General features: G+C 50.0%; 1 protein-coding gene across 1 annotated transcript in view; it reads left to right on the top strand.

Annotated features, from left to right (window-relative positions):
- The first annotated feature begins 1934 nt into the window (after nucleotides 1–1934).
- WFDC1 (WAP four-disulfide core domain 1) overlaps nucleotides 1935–20412 on the top strand; it is a 25865-nt gene continuing 7387 nt past the window's right edge. Inside the window, exons 1-4 of the mRNA XM_003791410.3 lie at nucleotides 1935–2278; nucleotides 14231–14414; nucleotides 18371–18454; nucleotides 19443–19583. Of these exons, the coding sequence (XP_003791458.2) occupies nucleotides 2123–2278; nucleotides 14231–14414; nucleotides 18371–18454; nucleotides 19443–19583 (565 nt within the window). The 5' untranslated portion in view covers nucleotides 1935–2122. The remainder of the gene's footprint in view (nucleotides 2279–14230; nucleotides 14415–18370; nucleotides 18455–19442; nucleotides 19584–20412) is intronic.

Raw genomic sequence — 20412 nt, 5'->3', positions numbered from 1 at the left:
GTCAGAAAAGACCACATGGAGAAAGCAACCTCTGAGCAACAGTCTTGAGGGGGTGATGGGTGAGTGGTGCAGTTTGGGGGTAGAAGGGCACTGCAAGGGCACAGGTGTGGGGGGTCTGGAAGGACCAGCAAGGAGGCTTAGGGAGGTCATCTGGAGTGTCATCTACCCAGAGGGAGGGGAGTTGGTGCTCTTGGCAGAAATGGGGCCACCCAGGGAGGGAGAGACCAGGAAATGGGCCAAGAGTATAACATTGACATGGACAGGAAACGCCTACGTTTTAAGGAGAAGGCAGAAGAGACAGAGGATGAGCAGGAAGCAAGTGGGCGGTGCTGCCCGCCTTAGGAGAGCCCAGGACTGTCCTCCAAGCAGCAGGAGAGTTCATGATGGGGGCCTGGGGAGGGGTGGCGAGCTCCTGGGGTGCAGGGTGAGGATAGATCAGGACACTCTCCCAACAGCAAGTCCATTCTAGCCCCAGATCCTCATGTAGCCACAGTGGGGCCTCATGGCAAACCCACAGGGTAGGCAATAGCTCCACACCCCTTTTTAAGGATGAGGAAAGAGGCATGGGGTAGGGGGTGGTGCAACCTGTTCCCAGTGATCCCAGTGAGTGGTGACCAGCTCCCCCAACTGTGTCAATGTGAATAAGCAACCTTGGCAGTGTGGAGGGGGGATGGAGGCTATACCCCAAAGAGCTCAAAGAGAAGAGCAACGGCAGCACCCTGCACTGGGCTCCTGGAAGGGCTCAGCTGATATTTTCAGGGTGCAGGAATGAAGGAATATTCTAGAATCTAGGGTACGGTAAGGCAAGTGAGGCATCAAACTTCAGGGGTGCTTGCTCTCAGCGTTGCTGAGGTGCGCTTATGTCACTCTGAAGAGGAGGCCTCTGTTGGGTTTGCCCTGCTCTCCGGCGAGCGTCCTGGCCTCTCTGCGCATCTGTGAGACACACACACATTAAACGGCGGGGAGGGCTTCACACCGCAGCACACCCAGACTGGGTGTGTTTACTGCCATCATCAATCACCAAAAGGCTGAGAAAGGGCTCAATGATTCTGCCCACCCCTGGCCAGCGGGTGGGAGGTCAGCGTCCCCAGGAAGGCAGGAACAACCTTTACAGAGCACTTGCTCTGTGCCACCGCCATGCCCTGTTGCCCCACCAGGACCTTGTGGAAAGTGCTTCCACACACCCATTTCACAGATGAGAAAGCTGAGAAGCAGAGGGCAGAAGATGCTTTCCAGCACCTCTCAGAGACTGAGCCTGGACTTAGCCCAGGTATGTCTGTGCCTAGGGCTTGGGTCCCTTGCACCTCCCCTGGGGTGGTCCCCAGAGGTCAGATGGACCTGGATTCCAGGCTCCCCTCTGCTGCTGCTGCACAACCCATGGCCGGGTCATACCTCTGCCTCCTCATCTGCGAAATGGGTGTGGAAACACATCTCCCTGTGTCTTGGATGTGCTGAGAACAGGAATGGAATACAAAATCTGTGAAATGTCAGTCCTGTATAAAACACACACACACACATTAGTCAACTACTTACACATACATGATACATGTCAAATGCTCCACGTGCAGTTTCCCTTAAAAAGCACCAAAAACAAGGGCTGTCGGAACTCTCCCCACGCCGGTCAGAGAGGAGGAAACCAGGGTGCGGGGGCTGGAGTCAGTCACTTTTCCACCGCGGCAGCACCCTCGGCCAGTGCTGTCTACCCAGCTCAAAACTTGGACGGGGAGCAGCCAGGTCCCCACCCTCTGCCCCAGCCCGCAGCGGGCGCCGTTCCTGGAGGGGGACCCAGTCTGCAAGGAAGTGCAGAGACAGGGCCACTCCCGTCCACGTCTCCAGGCGAGCTGGTGCCCCCTCCTCCTGCCGCCAGCCGCCAGCGGCGGAGCTGCCTGGGCTGCAGACGCCCTGGTGGAGATCTCAGGGGCAGATGTTATAGGGCAAGCTAAAAATAACCTGGCAGGCAGGCCACCGGCGCGGAGGGGGCATGTGCTGGGCGTGGACACTCGATCCGAGGGACCCAGCTGAGTGGAGCTGAGACAATTCGGCGGACCGTGCACACTTCGGTTCCCACTGCTGCCCCACTACCAGAGGGGTCCCTTGGCCCGGTGCCTGGAGGTCGCTCCCCATGGAGGAAATGCCTTTCGCCAGCCTGGGGAGGGGCAGCCGCCGAGGAAGGAAGGTCGTCTGGGCTCTGAGCTTCCTGCTACTTCTCCTGGAAGCCAGTTCTGCCAAGAATGTCTGGAAACGGGCATTGCCTGCGAGGCTGGCCGAGAAATCCCGAGTAAGTGCGGGGTCGGGAGGCTGGGCAGCCTCTGCTGCTGGAGCAGAGAAGCCATCCCCAGACGCTGCATCCCTGTGTTCCCCCAAAACGTGGCAGGCAGGCGTCTGTATCTGGGTGTGTCAAAGTCCAGGGTGGGCAGGCGGACTCACTGCCCTCAGAGCCTCCCTGCCTATAAGCAGGGGCGAAAGTCACATGGCGGATGTGCGGGAGAGTGGTCCCTTGCTTTTAACTCGCTACCAAAGTACATTTTCTCCTGAAAACAGCACCTTATTTAAGAGTCCAGGGACGAGTTTACTGGTGTGTAGTAGTAAGTGTTTGATGTCCACCACCAATAACTGTTTATGAAATACAGTGATGCAGTCATGCAGTTATTATTCCTGCAGCAAACATTTAGCTGAAAAGGCTATGGGGAAGATGCTGTGTGGGGTCCTGTGGGTTTAAGATGAAGGAGATGCCAGCTTCCCTCCCTTGAGGCGTGGCAGAGGCAGTCCTGTGACACATGGTGGCAGAGCAAAGGGAAAGCCAGACCCAGTAAGTGGTGAGAGCCATGTGCCCTGGCCGCAGGTGTCTGGGTGAGAATCCAGGCTCTGCTACTCGCCAGCTGTGTGGCTTCATGTGGGTCGTTTGATATCTCTGAACACCAGTAGTCTTATCTGCAAAAGCCAGAGCAATGAATGTATCCACTCAACAGATACGTTTTGGATGCCACTGTTCACCAGGCACTGTTCTAGGCTGTGGGGGTTACAGATGTGGAATCTCTGCCTGGGAACTCAGGGCAGAGAGGGACAGCAGTGAGTAGTGAGGGATCAAAGGGAGACACAAGCACGACCGCTGAGGACAGAAAAAACAGGGAGGGGACTAGGAGAGAGAATGGGGATGGGGAAAGGTGTCATTTGAGATCGTCCCCAGTCCCCCAGGGAGCACCAATCCACAGGGGCGGCAGGATGTCTGGACTAGAGGGTTCAAGAAAGTAACACCAGCACTCTGATCACATGAGCAAGGTTTAAATGACTCAATATGCACAAAGCACTTAGCACCTGGCAAGTGATCAATGCAGCTTGGTGGCTGTTAATCGTATAATTGTGACATTGGCTGGTGTCAAGGAATGCAGGCTCCTTGGGGTGGGGCTGGACACTGTCTCACTTAGCACTGTGTTCCTGGAGCTGCCGTTCTGTCAGCACCTGGAACCGGCTGTGGGTGAGCTCTGAGCATGTGCGATGGCAGCACAAACAAATGCATGAGAAGCTCTGCCCCAGGAGCATCAGAGAGGTTTTACAGGGTTAAAGACATTAGGCTTGGGGTTTCAAGGGATGAATAGGAGTTCACCAGATGGAGATGATGGAGAAAGGGATGTTCCATGACCCCAGGTGTGATTTGCTGCTTGAAACTGTATTTGGGCTAATCTGGGCCTCTGGGACTCACACTCTCCAGGTTGGGCAGGTGCCTATGGGAAGAATTAGGAGGCTGCAAAGGAGTGGAAAAGAGTAGTGGAAAATGAAGTGATAGTAGGTGTTTGGAGAAGGGAGAGCTCACATGAGGTAGTATAGTCAGCAAAAGCTTCCTGGTGGAGGTGCTCAAAGATTGGAGAGGGATTAGGAATTAGGAGGAGAAAAGACATCCAGTGTTCTTAAACATAGCCATGATCGTAAGTCAAATCAAATACAGTTACAATATTAAAAAGAAAGGAAGGAAATACTCATTATTAGAAATGCATTGCCATCTCATTATGTTGCTGCATTTTGCTATTCTCTCTGCTCTTGAGGTTTTTGATGTCTGCTGCATCTGTGAGCTTCTCCTCTAGCTCCTTATTCAGTGGCCTCACAGTCACAGTGGGAGCATTTACACCTTGGAAATTGGCCACAGCTGCACATGGAGAGCTGTTGGTTCTCCTCTGAGCAGCACGTGGCTGTCTGCATCCTGTCCCCTGGCTCCCATGTTCTCACCTTCCCCAAGTCCCACCCCTCAGCAGAGTAACTGTTGTTTATCGGACTGGTCTCTTGTCAGAGTGGAGCTGGTCCATTTCCTGAATGCTGCTTGTGCTTCATGTCCAAGCACACAGAGGCAGTGCCAGAGAGGAACACACTGGCCTTCTATTCCCATGGGAGACCTTGATGAGAGGCTTCTAATGAGAAGCCCCAAGTCTGCTGGGCCTCCAGCTCTGTGACTTCCAGTGAATCCTTCTCCTCTCTGAGCCTTGGTTTCCTCATCTACAGCATGGGACTTCCTTCACATGGAGCTCTGTGCCTGGCATGGGACTCTATTCCCTGTGCACTGTATTAAAAAATACACTAGAAAAAAAAAGCATTTACCAGGCCAACAAAACAGAGACAGTGTTTATAAATGGTCCACTAACATTTCTGGGGAGCATGGAATTGGTTCTGTGGAGCTGCTGTTTTTGGCTTTTCTGGCAAACTCCTAAGAATAATTACTTCCTGAGTATCAAGCCAAGTGTTTGCCACGTATTAGCTCTTGGGGTCCTCTCAACAAATCCCCTAGGTAGAGCCCATTGCAGCCAAAACGCCGGCCTGGGAACTAAGCAGGACAGTCCCTCCTGCCTTTGTGGCTATGGGTCTGTTTGCCTCTAAGGGCCCACTAAGGGCAGCTGGAAAGGGTTCGGTCTGTACCCTGCCCAGAGGTGCCCACCCTGCCTAGGGGTTGTGATTGTGGGGGGCTGCAGCAGCCAGGAGCAAGGGGTAATTTTGCAATCCCTCTGCCTGGAGGTACCCCTTATGGTCACAAGCACCAAGGCGTTGTAGGAGTCAGCAATGGCCCATACACAGTTTTCCTGACTTCCCCCAAACCTTCACTCACCATTTCTGCGAGCTCCTAAAAGCACTCCAACATAGGCTTGTTGTTTTTTGCCAAGATAGCAAGAGAGGAAGAGGCAGGTGGGTTGGAGCTCTGCTCTCACGTTTCTCAAGTCCTGACACCTTCCCCCTTAAGCACCTGCTCCTGCTGGCCTGAGGCTTCCCAGGTGCAGGAGCACGCCCAGCCTGCAGGCAGGACGGGCCAGGTGCTGGGGACGTAGCACCCATAGGAAGAGGGTTCTGTGCTTCTCCCACGATACCCCTGGGTTTGAGCACCAGCTCCCTGGTACTCACCTGCAGATCGGCACCCCCCAAACTGGCTCCTTCCCTTTCCTGCCCCACTTCCCCCCCAACATGGAGCTTCCTGGGATTCCCTCCCAAATGGACTATTCTACTCAGATTCTAGTCTCAGTTCTGCATTATGGTTTGAATTATGTTCCCAAAATACTCATCCAAGCCCTAACACCTCATACTTGTGAATGCGACCTTATTTGGAAATAGGTCCCTATATGTATAATTAGCTAAATTACAGTGCTGGAGTAGGGTGGGTCCTTAATCCAATTCCACCAGTGTCCTTATGAGGAGAAGAGAAGAGAGGCAGAAGCACAGACACACAGAGGGAAGGCCAAGTGAAGACAGGCAGACACTGGAATGCCACGTCTGCAAGCCCAGGAGCACCGAGGATCACCAGCAACGACCAGAAGCAGGAGTGATTTTCCCCTTAGAGCCTCAGAAGAAAAGGACCAGCCCTGCTGATACCTTGGACTCAGACATCCAGCCTCCAGGACTTTGGGGAATATGTTTCTGTTGTTTTAAGCCACCCAGGTGACTTGTACTTTGGCCCCGTCTGCTTCTGCAGATGGAGCCAGTTGGGTTCTGTGCTTACAGCCAGCAACTCTGACAGAAAGACATTTCACAGATAAGGAAATCCAGGTCACGGCAGAGAGTGAGTCACCTCTGCCCTTCTGTCTGGGGTTGGGCGAGGCCAGCGCTGTATCCCCAGAGTGCTGGGGACTCTCCCTGCTCCTTGGAGCTTGTGCAGTCACATCCCTGCAAGACTCCATCATCAGAACCACTAAGGTGCCTCCATTTCGGGGAGTAGGGGATGCTCCTGGACCCCAACGAAGCCCTGAGTCCACCTGGGTGCTGGAAAAGGGGACAGGTCATGCTACAGTGAAGACACATCAAAGCAGCTGGGCCCTAGATAGGCTTGGCCACACCTCGGAGTCCAGCTCAGAGCCTGCTGCAGACTCGCGGATGGAAGGAATGAAGAGCAGATGAGCAGCACGACTGCAGACGATGTGCAGGTGACTGCCAGGGAGCTGGGGCTCATGCCCTGGCTTTGCTCATACTCCCTGGCAAACCACTTTCTCCTCTCGGGGTCTGGGCTTCCTCTTCTGTGGTTCCAGGCCTGAAACTCCAGGTGGAAATGAGCAAGGGAAGAAGCGTCCCAGGTCCCCATGTGCCTGTAACTAGGGAGGGAGGGAAGAAGGGCAGCCCGGGACAAGTGCTCTCAGCAGTGTGTTCACTGTTTACTGCCACAAGGTGGAGGTGGCCGGACAGAAGCTTGTCACCAAGGCCACATGGCGTATGATACTCTTTGTATGGAATCTCCAGAACAGACACATCCCCAGGGGCAGGAGTGGACCAGAGGCTGTCAGGGGCTGGGGGTGGGAGCACCACTTAAGGAGAACAGCTTCTGCCTGGGGTGATGTAAAATCTTTAAAAATAGGAGGTGATGGTTGCACAGCACTGTGCATCTAATTAATGCCACTGGATGCACACTTAAAATGGTGGAAATGGAAACTAGTATACTATCAATATATATATTTTATCTCCATAATTTTTTTTTTTTTTTTTTTTGCAGTTTTTGGCTGGGGCCAGGTTTGAACCTGCCACCTCCAGTATATGGGGCTGGCACCCTACTCCTTGAGCCACAGGCGCCACCCAACCTCGATAATTTTTTTAAAAGCAGGAAATTTGACATACCTCTTAGGAAATCTTGGACAGCACATGAAGTCCCCATGAGCTGGGGGAATGATTGAAGGGACGGTGTCCCCAGCCTGGCAGGTGCTCAGCAAATTCCCACTCACAGCACCGACTCCTGGGTCACGGTGCCATCGCAGCCTCACGCTCACCTCCTTGGAGAGCCTTACCCTAAACGCACCTGTTTAGATTTCCCATAAGTGTTTTTGTAACATCCTGACTTTTCCTTTATAGAATTTGGCTCCATTATCACTGGTATGATTTGTTGAATTTTTCACTAACTACTTTTGCAGATAAACAAAACAAAACAATTAGCTCGCTTTATCTGCATGATGTTTTATCTACTGTCTGTTACTTGTCCTGGCACCGAACCACATGCGGACAGGGACATTTTCATCTAGTTCAACCCAGCGGTCCCCATAGCCAACCCAGTACCTGAAATATAGTAGGCCTGGGAATTACAAATTCACTATTAAATGAATGAATACATTGTATTAAACCTCCCAGAGCAGAAGGAATGGAAGATTCTGTAAGACTTGCAGGTGCACTGATTAACAGCAGCATTGATTGAAGGAGCTGGTCAAGTTTGCAGTCTTGGGAGACTGATTTTTTGAGGACCCCTCTGAGGAAGTCTCATTAACCTTCCACCAAATTCTGCCCCCAGAGCCCAGTGCTGAGCGCCCCGGGCATCAGGAAATGGCATTCATCAACTCATGCTGAACTCCAAGCCCTCTGTTCCAGGGAGACACATATTTTTAGATCTTTGACGTCTGAATTCCAGAGGAAGAGCAAGTAATGCTTACAGGAAAATTGGCTTTCTTCCTGCACCAAGCAAAACCAGTCCTGGGACGCATTTTTATTGGTTTGTTCGTTAAGTTGCTGGAACATTCCAAAGAAGGGTAAACTCTTACAGGCAGAATGAAGGGGGTGGAAAGCGCTGAGGGAGCGGTGTGGGCAAATTGGGGGCAGCTTTGGTGATTGGATTCTTTTTCCCTAAATGGAAGTGGTTTCAACAATTTTTCTTCCGATTACTAAAATAGTTTGTTTACGGTAACAAAAATTCAAACAATACAGAAAGTTACAAACAAGCAAAAAGGATCTCAAGTCTTCCTCCAATATGTAAGCTCTGTTAAAATTGTGCGTGTGAATACTTTTTCATGAAGCAGTTATACATAGCACTTTTTTTTTTCTTAAGGATGGGGAGGCTTTAGCGGGGCACAGAGTGGAGGAAGAGACCCCAGAGGAGGGACTGCAGTGGCAGCGTCCAAGGCAAAAAGGATCATGGAGTCTTAGCAAGTCTTCAGAAATCAAGGATGGCTGAGTCCTGATTTATGTTCCAAACGCCCCACTGGACTCATGTCCAGATTCAGGGGTCGATGCTCATAAGCAGTCCAGCATCAAACAGATGCAAAGGGGTGTCCCACACCCATGAAGGCCTCCTGGTCTGCAGAGCCACCTGCACAGCCCCAGTTTGAAAATCAATCCATTAATGTATGTTAGGCACTTAGAAGGGTGTCCTGCAAACCGCCAGCAAGCTTTGGCCATCACCACCATCACTGTCATCATCACAGCTTTCATTCAACCAGAGAATATTTCTTGAGCACCTACTATGTTCCAGGCACCGTTCTAGGAGCCAGGGACACAAATGAAAATCAGACCAAGTCCTTGCCTTAAGAGCACACATCATAGTGGGACAAAAATAGCAAACCAATGACTGTGTAAATACAAGATATGGGTGACGGGGGTTCAAAGCCACATCAGGCCAGGAGCGGGGTGCTCAGGAGGGCATGTATGAGCAGAGAGTGGGAAGAGGGGGCCTGGAGCTAGGCAGAGATCTTGAGTGGTTGGGTAGGTGGGGGGAGCTGCAATTGCCAAGGCCCTGGGGCAGGACTGGGCAGCTGCCGAGGGTGTGGATAGAGAGAGGTCAGAGGTGTGGACGGTCAGGGGCCAGTTCCAGTCTGACCATTGAGCCAAAGACTTTGGGTGTCAATCCCCTCAACCCATGGGGCCAGGAAGAAATTGGAGGGTGATATTTATTTCTTTGAGTAAAAGTCAGCTCTTCTCTCGGAGCTCTGGGAAACAGCCTTTGTTTAGAACCCTCCTTGGTGTCACCGTTCGTGACATGAAATATTTTTCAAAACGTTTAATCCTTTAATCTCAGCCTTTAGGTGAAATCAGTTCTTTATCACCATCTGCTGCTTCAGCTATGCAGTAAATAACTCGGGAGATTTGACTTCTAAGGCGCTTATCTCTTTGTTCTCTCCAAATCCCTGAGAAATGACATTTGAATTTTCCCCAGAGAACAGTGGCACATCTAAAATTGATCTCTCTCACACCCTCCTGCCCAGGGGTGCCTCTGAGGAAGTCACGGGACAGGGATGCAACCAAGGGAGGTGGAATGTGTTTTGCTTCTGATCTCCAGGTTCCATTAAGTTTCACAAGTGAGGCTTGATGTAAAAACAGGCTGGGCAGGCGGGAAAAATAGCCCGTCCCCTTCAGAGGATGCACAGTACCTTCCTGATCACCCCTCGCCACCCCCGCAGGGCGCTGGAGCAGCTGTCACGTTAGATCAGGATTAACAAAGGCAAGGCCCCCACATGGGTCCAATTTAGTTAATTCTGGAGCAAATGAACTAAGAGCTAATGACGTGGGATTTTGCCCCCTGCTTGCAGCTTGGAAATTATTGGTGACAGTATAGAAATTAGGGAAGTCTGGCGAAAAAGCAGGTGATTTAAAGACTGGTCCACGGTCTGGTCTCCCGTTGGGGAAAATCACCACCTTACACCTTCATTCTTTATCTGCCAAGTGCCCAGGGTTGGCTGAGTGTTCGGGCTAAGTGTGCATTTTTGCTTTTCACAAATTTAATGACCAATATGTGGAAGAGAGACAGATGGGTTCTCTGAGCAGCACAGGTGTGGGGACCAGGAATGCCCCCGCCCCCAGGCGTTCCCCGTCCCTGCTGGCCATTACTGCTTTCTGCCTCCACCCTGTACCTGGGCTCAGGCCCTGAGGCTCCCTGGGAGCAGAGGAACCCGAGGGTCTGCAGTGACCTGACGCCACCTACAGGGCGCTGGCAGCAGCACATGGAATTTGCAGCTACACTGACCGCCACACAGGAAGGGCTGGCTGCTGCACCGACTCGCCAGGCCCTGAAGTGACACACCTTTGCCTTCAGTGTGTGTGTCGGGGTGGAGGGGCAGCTAAAAATACAGGAGAACCCTGGCAGCGACACCCAAGCCACCCAGACCCTCCTTGGGGAGGCTCGAAGCTGAGGGCTGAAGGTGGATTTGGCAGGTGAGGGACTGGAGGAGGCTTCCAGGTAGAGGAACAGATATGCAGATATTAAGTGGTGACACTGCTACAGACACCGTCCTGGGCCCTGTGCACGTCTTCACACACCCAGTACATGGTAGCGTGTGTCAGAACGTCATCCCTCTCTGTGGCTGAAGAGCCTCCCCTTGCGTGGACAGACCGCATTTTCCTCATTTATCAGCCGATGGACACTGGGTCGCTCCTACTTGGGCGCTATTATGAATAGACGCTGCTGGGAGCATCTTTGCGCAGGTTTTGGTGTGGACACGAGTTTTCTTTCTATTCTTACCAGTGGAATTGCTGCATTGTATAACTCTGTAATCAACATCTGGAGGAACCGCCAGATTGTTTCCCACGGCATCAGTGTGTGCATTCCAGTCCTCCGCACCCTGGCAAACACATCCTGCCTTTTTATTAATTATAGCGGTCCCAGTGGGTGTGACATTGTATCTCACTGTGGTTTTGATTTGTCTCCCTGATGGCTCCGTTTTTATTTTTGATGAAATCCAGCTGACCCACCGGTTATCTCGTTCCTTGTGCTTGTGGTGTCATTTCTGAGAACTTTTGCCTAATCCAGAATCACAAGGATTGTCCTGTGTTTTCTTCTAAGAGTTTTACTTACATGCAGGTCTTTGGTCCATTTGGGGTTGTTTTCTTGTGTGTGGAGCGAGGTAGAGACACGACCTCTTTCTTTTGCTTGTGGATATCCAGTTCAGCTGGCACCATTTGTTGGGCAAACTATTGAATTGTCTTGGCTCTTCTGTTGAAAATTGGCAGCCTGGTTTCTGGAATCAGCGGAGACTGGACTCAGACCCAGCTTTGCCTCTTACCAACTGGGTCACTTCCCATCAACACACTTCCCACCTTTAAGCCTCAGTTGTTTCATCTGTAAAGTTAGGGTGACCAAAACCTTATTTGTAAGGTGGTGGGGAGGGTTCAGTCTCTCTACTTCAATTTTATTCTTTTATTCTTGCAAAGCACCATTATATAAAATTTACACGTCAGCAAACAGTTCAGATGCCAGAAAATGATATCGCTGCTGTGGTTTGCAATATATACTAAGTATTTGCCACAATTCATGCTTTAAAACCACAGACAAGTCCTATATGATCTATCGACTAACTTTTAATTTTTATGTTCACATACCAGTATGCAAGTATATGCATTTGTTTAAATGGCATTCTGCAGAGTTTCTGTTCTATTTTTGCAACAAAGTTGGGCAGTATTTTTGATCTCCCTTTTGTGTGTGTGCTTGTGTGGGAGTGTGCATTCATTTAATTTTTTCATGCTAATCAATCTAATTGTAGAAATGATTCTTATTATAAAAAATAATTAAAAATACCAAAAAGTATAAGGAAGGTTTTTAAAAATCACATAATCCTACCACCAAATGCTAATCATTGTTACTACTACGTGGGGGCATCTACTTCCTTTATTATTTTTATTTTTGGCTTTTATATGGACCAGAGGGGGCGAAAAAAAGGTATGCACATTTTAAGCAAGGAAAAAACTGTATTAATATTATAATTCTCAGCATATGCCAATAACGTTTGACATCCTGTGTATTTATTGGATCTTATATCTCCTGTAATTGCAGAAGGCAAATGTGACTTGAGTATTACAATATACACACACCCAGTTATATATAGATAGGCATATATACATATTTGAGATCAGACTACGTATATCATTTTGTATCTTGCTTTTTTACCCACAAATAGGAGTTTTTGTTAACCATCAAACATTCTTTATAAATATTTTTAATTATAAAGTTAAAAAAATTAACTGTATCCTCTAAATTGAAAAATATATACATGGTAAAAAAAATGCATGCATGGAACCATTTCAAAAGTATATAATGAAAAGAGATTTCTCTGAGCTTAAAAACCTTATTCTTCTCTCCAAAGGCAATCTTTCATAATGGTTTCTCATATAATCTTGTGTCTCTTCCCCCAAAATGTTCTAGGCCTATACTATATATATATATAACATGTTTTTTTAAAAACCATAGATGCAGAGCTTATAAACTGTTCTGCTCCTCACTTTTCTCACCAATCACTACATGCTGGTCATTAACACATTGAGTTTTACTTCATCTTTTGGTTAACACATCAAGGCCAGGTTTTAATGGCTGAGTTCTGCTCCGGTCTGCAGGCAGGTGGTATTTACTGGGCATATAGGACAAGGAGGTGGGATTTTGAAATATGTATAAATCGGAGGAGGATTTGGGGAGTAAATAGGTAAAGCATTTGAGACAAAAGGAATATAGGACAGACCAGAAGGTGCGGCAGGATGATTTTTTCCCAGTTAGTCCACATCTCACCCTGCACCTGTGTGTGTGGCGCGTACGTGTGTGAATGTGTGTGACCTGCCCACTGTCAAATCTGGAAACAACACTGTGTTAGCAGCAGAGATGGAGGCCGGGGCAGAGGGTGGCCTGGTGGATTATACACGCAACCTCTGCTCTGAACTGTGTACTTCATAGCCCACTCACCCATGTTCCTGTGTGTTAAATACAGTAGTAGTGTGTATTATAGTTTAACTCTTTTTTTTTTTTTTTGAGATAGAGTCTCACTATGTCACCCTGGGTAGAGTGCCATGGCATCACAGCTCACAGCAACCTCAAACCCTTGGGCTTAAGCTATTCTCTTGCCTCAGCCTCCCAAGTAGCGGGGACTTCAGGTGCCCGCCACAACACCTGGCTTTTTTTGTTGTTGTTTAGCAGGCCTGGACCGGGTTTGAACTCGCCAGCCCCAAGGTATGTGGCCAGCACCCTAACCACTGAGCTATGGGCAGCAAGCCAAGTTTAACTCTTTATTTAAACATAATAGAAAAGTACATACAAGTGTGCCACTCCACAAATCCCCAGAAAGTAAACACTCTGTGTATCCAGCACCCACCCAGATCGAGAAACAGAGCAGGGCCAGCCCCCAGAGACCTGCCAGTCACTGTTGCCAGTGACCAGTTCCTTGGTGTGAGCAGTGACCAGACATCAACTTTGCCTGTTTGTCAACTGTAAGTGGAATCACAGTGTGTGTTCTCTTTTGACCTTTTTTTCTCCTCAATATTATGTTTGTAAGATTTATTCAGGTCAGATTGTGCATTTATTCACCCCATGTGTGATTTGTAAATTCTCAAAGCTCTATAAAAATGTATGGGTTAGAAGAAATCTATAGGTATGAATAAGGCCTATAGCTCACACCTATAATCCCAGCACTTTGGGAGACTGAGGTAGGAGGAGCACTTGAGGCCAGGAGTTCAAGACCAGCCTGGGCAACATCACAAGGCCTTATCACTATCATCAACTAAAAAAAAAAAAATATTAGCCCAAGTGAGTGCGCCTGTAGTCCCAGCTACTCAAGAGGCTGAGGCTGGAGGATCACTTGAGCCCAGGAGTTTGAGGCAGCTGTGAGCCAAGGATCTGGCCACTGCACTCCAGGCTGGGCAAGAGGGTCTCTGAAAAAGAAACAAACTAACAACAAAAAAAAAAGATAAAGGCTTATGTGTATACATAGAACTATACGTGTATATACATGTACACACACATATGTATATATGCAAATATACAAATATATATTGTATATAACATATATATATATATATATATTTCCCACAGCGTAGATACTTAACACACAAACTCTTCTCCAGCAAACAGACCAAGATCCTTCTACCCTTGTACGTTGGCCTTTTGGGCAGCTCGGTTGGCTCTGGGCTGTAACAAAGAGGAGGACAGTATCTTTTTACCCTTAGAGCCACCCTCCCAGAGGGATGGCGTGTGCCATGGTCCTGGCGCGCACCTTGGGAGAGACCCAAGGCACCCAGGGCCTGACGCCTCCCTCTCCTGCAGGCCGAGGAAGTGGGCGGCCCCCGACAGCCCCGCGCAGACCGCTGCCCCCCGCCCCCGCGGACGCTGCCCCCGGGCGCCTGCCAGGCTGCGCAGTGCCAGAGGGACTCCCAGTGCCCGCGCCACCGGCGCTGCTGCTACAACGGGTGCGTGTACGCCTGCCTGGAGGCCGTGCCGCCCCCGCCAGGTAGGCTGGAGGGGACACCGACCGGTACCCCGAGCTGTGGGGCAGGGCGGGAGGGCGCAGAGGGAGGAGAGACCAACTTGAGGAAGGAGCTGGGCCACCTGCATGCGCTGGCCACTACTCTCGCACCTTCTTCGCCTCAGACAGGGAATGGGGCAAGCAGTGGCTCCTGGAGCAAGCGCCCTGCTGGGCTCACCGAGCACCCCCATGCTGGGGACGCCCCTCCAGGGAAAATGCCACTTCTTATGAGGATGGTGTGGAGGCAGGCACCTCCACCTGCCCACAGTCCAGGAGACCTCCCCTCCAAGGAATGTGCCACCTCCTCTGAAGATGGGGGTTCGGTGAGATTTCTTGCTTAGAAAAATCCTGACTTGGCACCTGTACCTCAGCAGGTAGGGCGCCAGCCGCATACACTGTAGCTGGCCGCCAGGCCTGCCAAACAACGACAACTACAACCAAAAAGGGCGTTGTGGCGGGCGCCTGTAGTCCCAGCTACTTGGGAGGCTGAGGCAAGAGAATCACTGAAGCCCATGAGTTAGAGAGTGCTGTGAGCTGTGATGCCACAGCACTCTACTGAGGGCGACAAAGTGAGACTCAGTCTCTAAAAAAAAAAAATCCAGATTGGGGGCTTTTTAAAAAAATATCAGACCACATTGGGCTGGAGTCTTGGGTGGCTGCAAGTGGACAGGGTCCTCTAGTTTCCTACTGACCCTACCTGGCCTGCTTCACTCATATGCCTGGCCCTGGGGGCATCTGAGATGGAGACTGGGTGTGTCCTAGAGAGGTGGAGGACAAAGTCCCGGGTTTAAATCCGCTGGCCAGCTGTCACTTCCTGTAGCCTCCTCTCCTGTAAAACAGGCTGAAATGAGCCCTGCATGGAAGCGTTGGAGCAGCTGGAAGAGCTCAGCGAGGTGTGGGGCTTGGAGCAGGTGTTTGCGGGATCCTAGTGCTGATCTCCTGGGTGTGTGGGGGGGGAGGAACAGCCCTCAGGATTCATCCTTGGCAGGGAGGAGTTTCAGATCTGGTTGGGGAGGTTTGGGTGGGGTGGGAGGGAAGCCCATGGCGGGACACTAAGTAGGGGTGGACAGAGAGCTATTTCCTGGGTAGGGAAAATGTGCCCCCCAAGTGGTATGATGATGGGTAGTGAGGTACTGAGCCTCCACCCTCAGTTCTGCACAGGGCGGAGCCTTCAGATAACTACAGCCTGTTTGAACTGAACCTTCCTGCGGAGGCTACGGGTTCCCATGGGCCCTAATTACTGAGGGTGGCTCTTGGAAGTTATCCCCAAACCCTCCTCCCAAGGCTGAGAGGAGAGTTGGAGAAAGCAAGAATGACCACACTTTGCTCTGGAGTGAGATCACGGAGATGACAAGAGACTCAGCACCCTTAACAACGCTCGCAATTAGTCTCGTAATGCTCAGTAAGAACAGTCTGGGGCTGACTGAGTTCTGCCTCTGAGCACCTGCTGTTCAAGGCCAGCCGCCTCCCCCCCCCCCGCCCCGCCTTTATAACAAAGAAAAATGGTGCCCCCTCCTAGTGGAAGAGCACATAAAGGCAGTCTCCTCTGGGTGGGCAGATCAGACAAAGTGACTCTTCCACTGGAATGCAACCTGGCATAGGGGTTCTAGACTCACCTGCTGCCTAGACCAAGCGCTTTTGAGCAGTGCGCAAACTATACATCTGTACACGGCATTCCCCATAGCCTTTCCGTACGTGATCTCATTTCATGCTCACATAGCTCTGTGAAGTGGACTGTTATCAGATCTATGGTGCCGCTGAAGACACTGAAGCTCAGAGAAGCTGAATCACTTGTCCAAGGTCACACAGCAGGCACAGCTGCAGTTTCAGTATAGTTTGACAATAAAAACAAGTGTCAATTGGCAGGGACGTGAGGCTCCTGCTTTAGCACCTGGACACATGTGTGGGGTCCTGCATTGCCCAGAATATCCTTCCCCCAGACTCATATCTTCACCTCCTTTAGACCTCTGTCTAGAGGCTACTTTCTCAAGGACGATTTTCCTCTTAAAATGGCAAGAGGAAAATCCCCCCCCCACCCCCCCGGCCAACTTCATCCCTATTTAATTTCTCTCTATAGCATGTTCTGGAAGATTCTTTTACTTGTTTGTCCATTGCCTGTTTTCCCCACTTGGAGGTCGGCCCCACAGGGCAGAGTTTTTTGTCTGTTTCATTCACTGCTCTATCCCCAGCACCTCTCACAGCCTTTGGGCATAGAAGAGGTACCCGGTCAATATTGAAGTGTTTATTCATTCACTGGCCAGAAGGAAGAGCAATCAAACCATTAGTAATGATAATGATAATGGTATCACAGATATCATGGTTAACATTTGGGGTTGGATAATTCTGGTTGGTGGAGAAGGGGATTGCACTGTATAATGTTCAGCAGCATCCCTGGCCTCAACCTGCGAGATGCCAGCAGCACCCCACGCACAAAGATATGACATCCAAAACCATTTCAAGATTTTCCTAAATATTCCCTGGAGAACAAAATCACTCCACACTGAGAACCGTTGGTCATGAGATGATTTGGAATACACCAGGCCTGGTCTAAGCATCTTCCACACTTCATTCCCATTTTCCGTGAAGACATATATGGGACGTGATCCCAGGTAGTTCCAGAAAGGGCCTGGAGAGCTGAGACCCTGGGGCTATGAGTCCTTTAGGGGGTCTTCAAATAGAGCCTTGATGAAGTTTCATGGTTCTAAATGATCTGGGGAAAAAATTATAGATTTCCTTACTGCTCAGAAGCCTTTGATTGGTGCAAAAGAGATTACGAATGGTAAATGAGATTACTCATATGTTTCCTTTTTGAAAATTTCTTCTACCACATGGTCTGAGGTGATGGGGAGAAGGAGGGAAGACCTGTAAGATTGGAATAAGCGGCAGGGTCCTCATGTCATCCCCCACCCTCAAAGTTACTGCCAGCTGCTTCCTCCCTCTGCTGCTCTGGCTCCTGCCATCCTTACAATCAGCTCACACTCTTTTAGAGAAAAATCCACCAGCACTTTTGGCCGTACCCATCTGTGTACTTTAGAAGGTGCTAGATCATTTTTTTTTTCTGTTGTAGATAACTGTTATTAATCTTTGTTTTTGTCCTATTTTGGAGTCAGAATAAAGCAGGGGTCACAAGCAAATGTGATTCCAGAACAGTTTTATCTCCATAATGCTTAAAGTTTTTCAATTTGTTGTTAATGCTAGCCCACAGCTGATCCATGGAGGCACTCTCCATTCTTCCATGGTCCATCCTGGCCTATTTTCTCAGTTATATTATCTACCTGTCCCCCAGAGGCATTTGAGTTTTCAAACCTTGCCTTTTGAAGGCCTTACGGTCTATGTATGCTTGTAACTCTTACTGTAACAGTGACTTATGTTCAAAATGTATTGGTTAAGAAACAGGCTATGCTGCTATAACAAAAAGGCCCAACCTGAGAGGCATTTACTTCTCGGCTGGCTAATAGCACAGGGGTAGACAGGTAGTCTGTAGTAGGTAGGTGGCTCTGCTGCACAAAGCCTTCTAGGAACCCCGGTTCCTTCCATCCGTTGCTCTGCAATCTGAGTGACACTCTTGTCCATGTGGTCAAAGTGGCTGCCACCAGCCTGCAAGAAAAGGGAAAGAGACTGGGAGGGGAGAAAGCAGCTGCCAATTTATGAGCAAGACAGGAAGTTGCATCATCAGTCCAACTCATATGCCACTGGCCAGCACCCAGTTACGTAGCCACACTTAGCTGCAAGGGAGTCTGGGAAGGGTATTCTCCAGGTTGGTGGCCAAGTGCCCCACCCACACTAGAAGAAAGGTGTGAAGGTGTTCTGGGGAGCTAGAGTCATTTCTCTGACAGGGATTCTTTATGCTCCATCCTTCAGTGGGGGCTCTCCTGTCCCCTAATGGAGGGACATGTCTCAGTGTCCAAGGAGGGCCTTGTTTTGACCATGCATTCTCTTAGTTTTAGACTGGCTGGTGCAGCCGAAACCTCGATGGCTTGGTGGCAATGGTTGGCTGCTGGATGGCCCTGAGGAGGTATTGCAAGGTACCTACAGGGCAGAGCCCTGGCCCTATGTCATGGCCATTACCCCTTCTTAGCTGGGGCACCAGGCTGCCTGTCCCCTATGCGTGGACCCTTTCATCTGCCCCCTACCACCACAGAGGAGATGCTGGCTGGGGACTTGGCCAGTCAGTTCAGAATAAGGGTTTGAGTCTCCTTAGGAGCAGGGTCTTCCCCAGGTGCAGAATGGAAAGGAAGGTGTGGGGTTGTTTTTCAAATCCCTAGACTTTAGATAAGGGGCTCACTACTCCCTAATGTGTCTTTGTGGAGGGAGCTGGGAAGGGGAGACCAACTGCTGGAAGGAACAGCATGCGGGTCCTCGAGGGTTGTGGGGGTGCCAGTGTGCACACTTCTGTGTGTGCACTTGTGGCTGAATCCTTGTCTGTTGTGCATGCAAAGGTGTGTGGCTGTGCTGTGAGTGTGTATGCTGTGCGTGTGTGTTTGTGTGTCAGGATTTGTGTGAGGGTGTGTGTACATGTGACTGTTGATGTGTATGTAGGTGTTTCAGGGTGTCACCTGAATAGGAGAGTATGTTTGGGATCGTGTGACTTCAGACTGCCTTTGTGTGTGTGTTTGTAGAGGGGTGTGTTTGTGTGTGTGTGTAGGTGTGTGTAAGGGTGTGTAGGGGTGTATTTGTAGGTGTGTTTGTGTGCAGGGGTGTGTGTTGTAGATGTGCATATCTGTAGGTGTGTGTGCAGAGCTGGGTGTGTGTAGGTGTGTGTAGGGGTATGTTTGTGTATAGGGGTGTGTGTATCTATAGATGTGTGTATAGCTGAGTGTGTGGAGAGATGTGTAGAGGTGTGTGTTGGTAGGTGTGTTTGTGGGTTGGGGTGTGTGTTTGTGGGGGAGTGTGTTGTGGGCATGTGTGCACACATAAGCTGCTGAGTGAGATGGGGTGCATCTGGAATCGGGGATGCATCCTGCGCCCTCCCAGGGCCACCCACTGAGCCCCCGGTGTGTGTGGCCCCCGCAGCAGAGGCCTGCAGCACCACTGAGGATGGGGCGGAGCCACTGCTGTGTCCTTCTGGCTATGAGTGCCACATCCTGAGCCCCGGAGACCTGGCTGAGGGCGTCCCCAACCGAGGACAGTGCGTCAAGCAGCGGTGGCAAGCAGGTGAGTGTGGACACCCAGGCCACTCTCCCTGGGACCCCCTTCCCCACAGATCTGCCCAGGGACAGGCCCTTGTCCAGAGCTGCTCCCACCTTCCCTCTATCCTTCTTCGGGTCCTCTGCCCTTCTCCTGCCATGCCCACCTGTGACTCTGGTATGTGTCTCCCAGCTGGGTAACTTGGGGTCAATTTCTTCATCATTCTGAGCCTCAGTTTCCTCATCTGTAAAATGGGGTACTTCATGCTGCATGGAGATTGACTGGAACCATATGTGCAATGCCCTCAGTGCTGAGCAGAGTGGCTGGCGGTCAGCAAAGACTGGCTGCTTCATCTCCGTGTATGCACACACTTAACAATGTTTCAATGGCAGTGCAAAAGTGATACCCATTCAGGTTCATATGTCAACCCACATGGCCATTCTGTTTTTCACTCTCCATACAGTAGTTAGTAAATTGCATGAGCTATTCAGCACTTCATTATAAAATAAGCATCATGTTAGATCATTTTGCCCAGCTGCAGGCTGGAGTAAGTGTGCTGAATGCCTTGGAGGTAGGCCGTCACATCCAAGCTACGATGTCGGGGTTAGGTATATTTAATGCATTTTTTACTTAATGATACTTTTGACTTCATATGAGCCTATCAGGAGTAACCCACTGTAAGATGAGGAGCATCCAGATCTATTTTAACAGCACACACAGCATTTGCATTGTTGAGAATTCCCAGGACTCCTGCCAGGACTATTCAGTTCCACTAAATTAGTGTTCATCTTTGGAGACAGACGCGATAAATAAATGAATGGATTGCATCGCTTTAGTTTGCATGGTTTTCCAAGGA

Source organism: Otolemur garnettii, unplaced genomic scaffold (assembly GCF_000181295.1).
Source record: "Otolemur garnettii isolate 467f Iridium unplaced genomic scaffold, OtoGar3 scaffold00047, whole genome shotgun sequence".
Taxonomy (NCBI): Eukaryota; Metazoa; Chordata; class Mammalia; order Primates; family Galagidae; genus Otolemur; species Otolemur garnettii.
The sequence above is the reverse complement of the archived record's forward strand: the minus strand, read 5'-3'. Positions and strand labels throughout refer to the sequence as shown.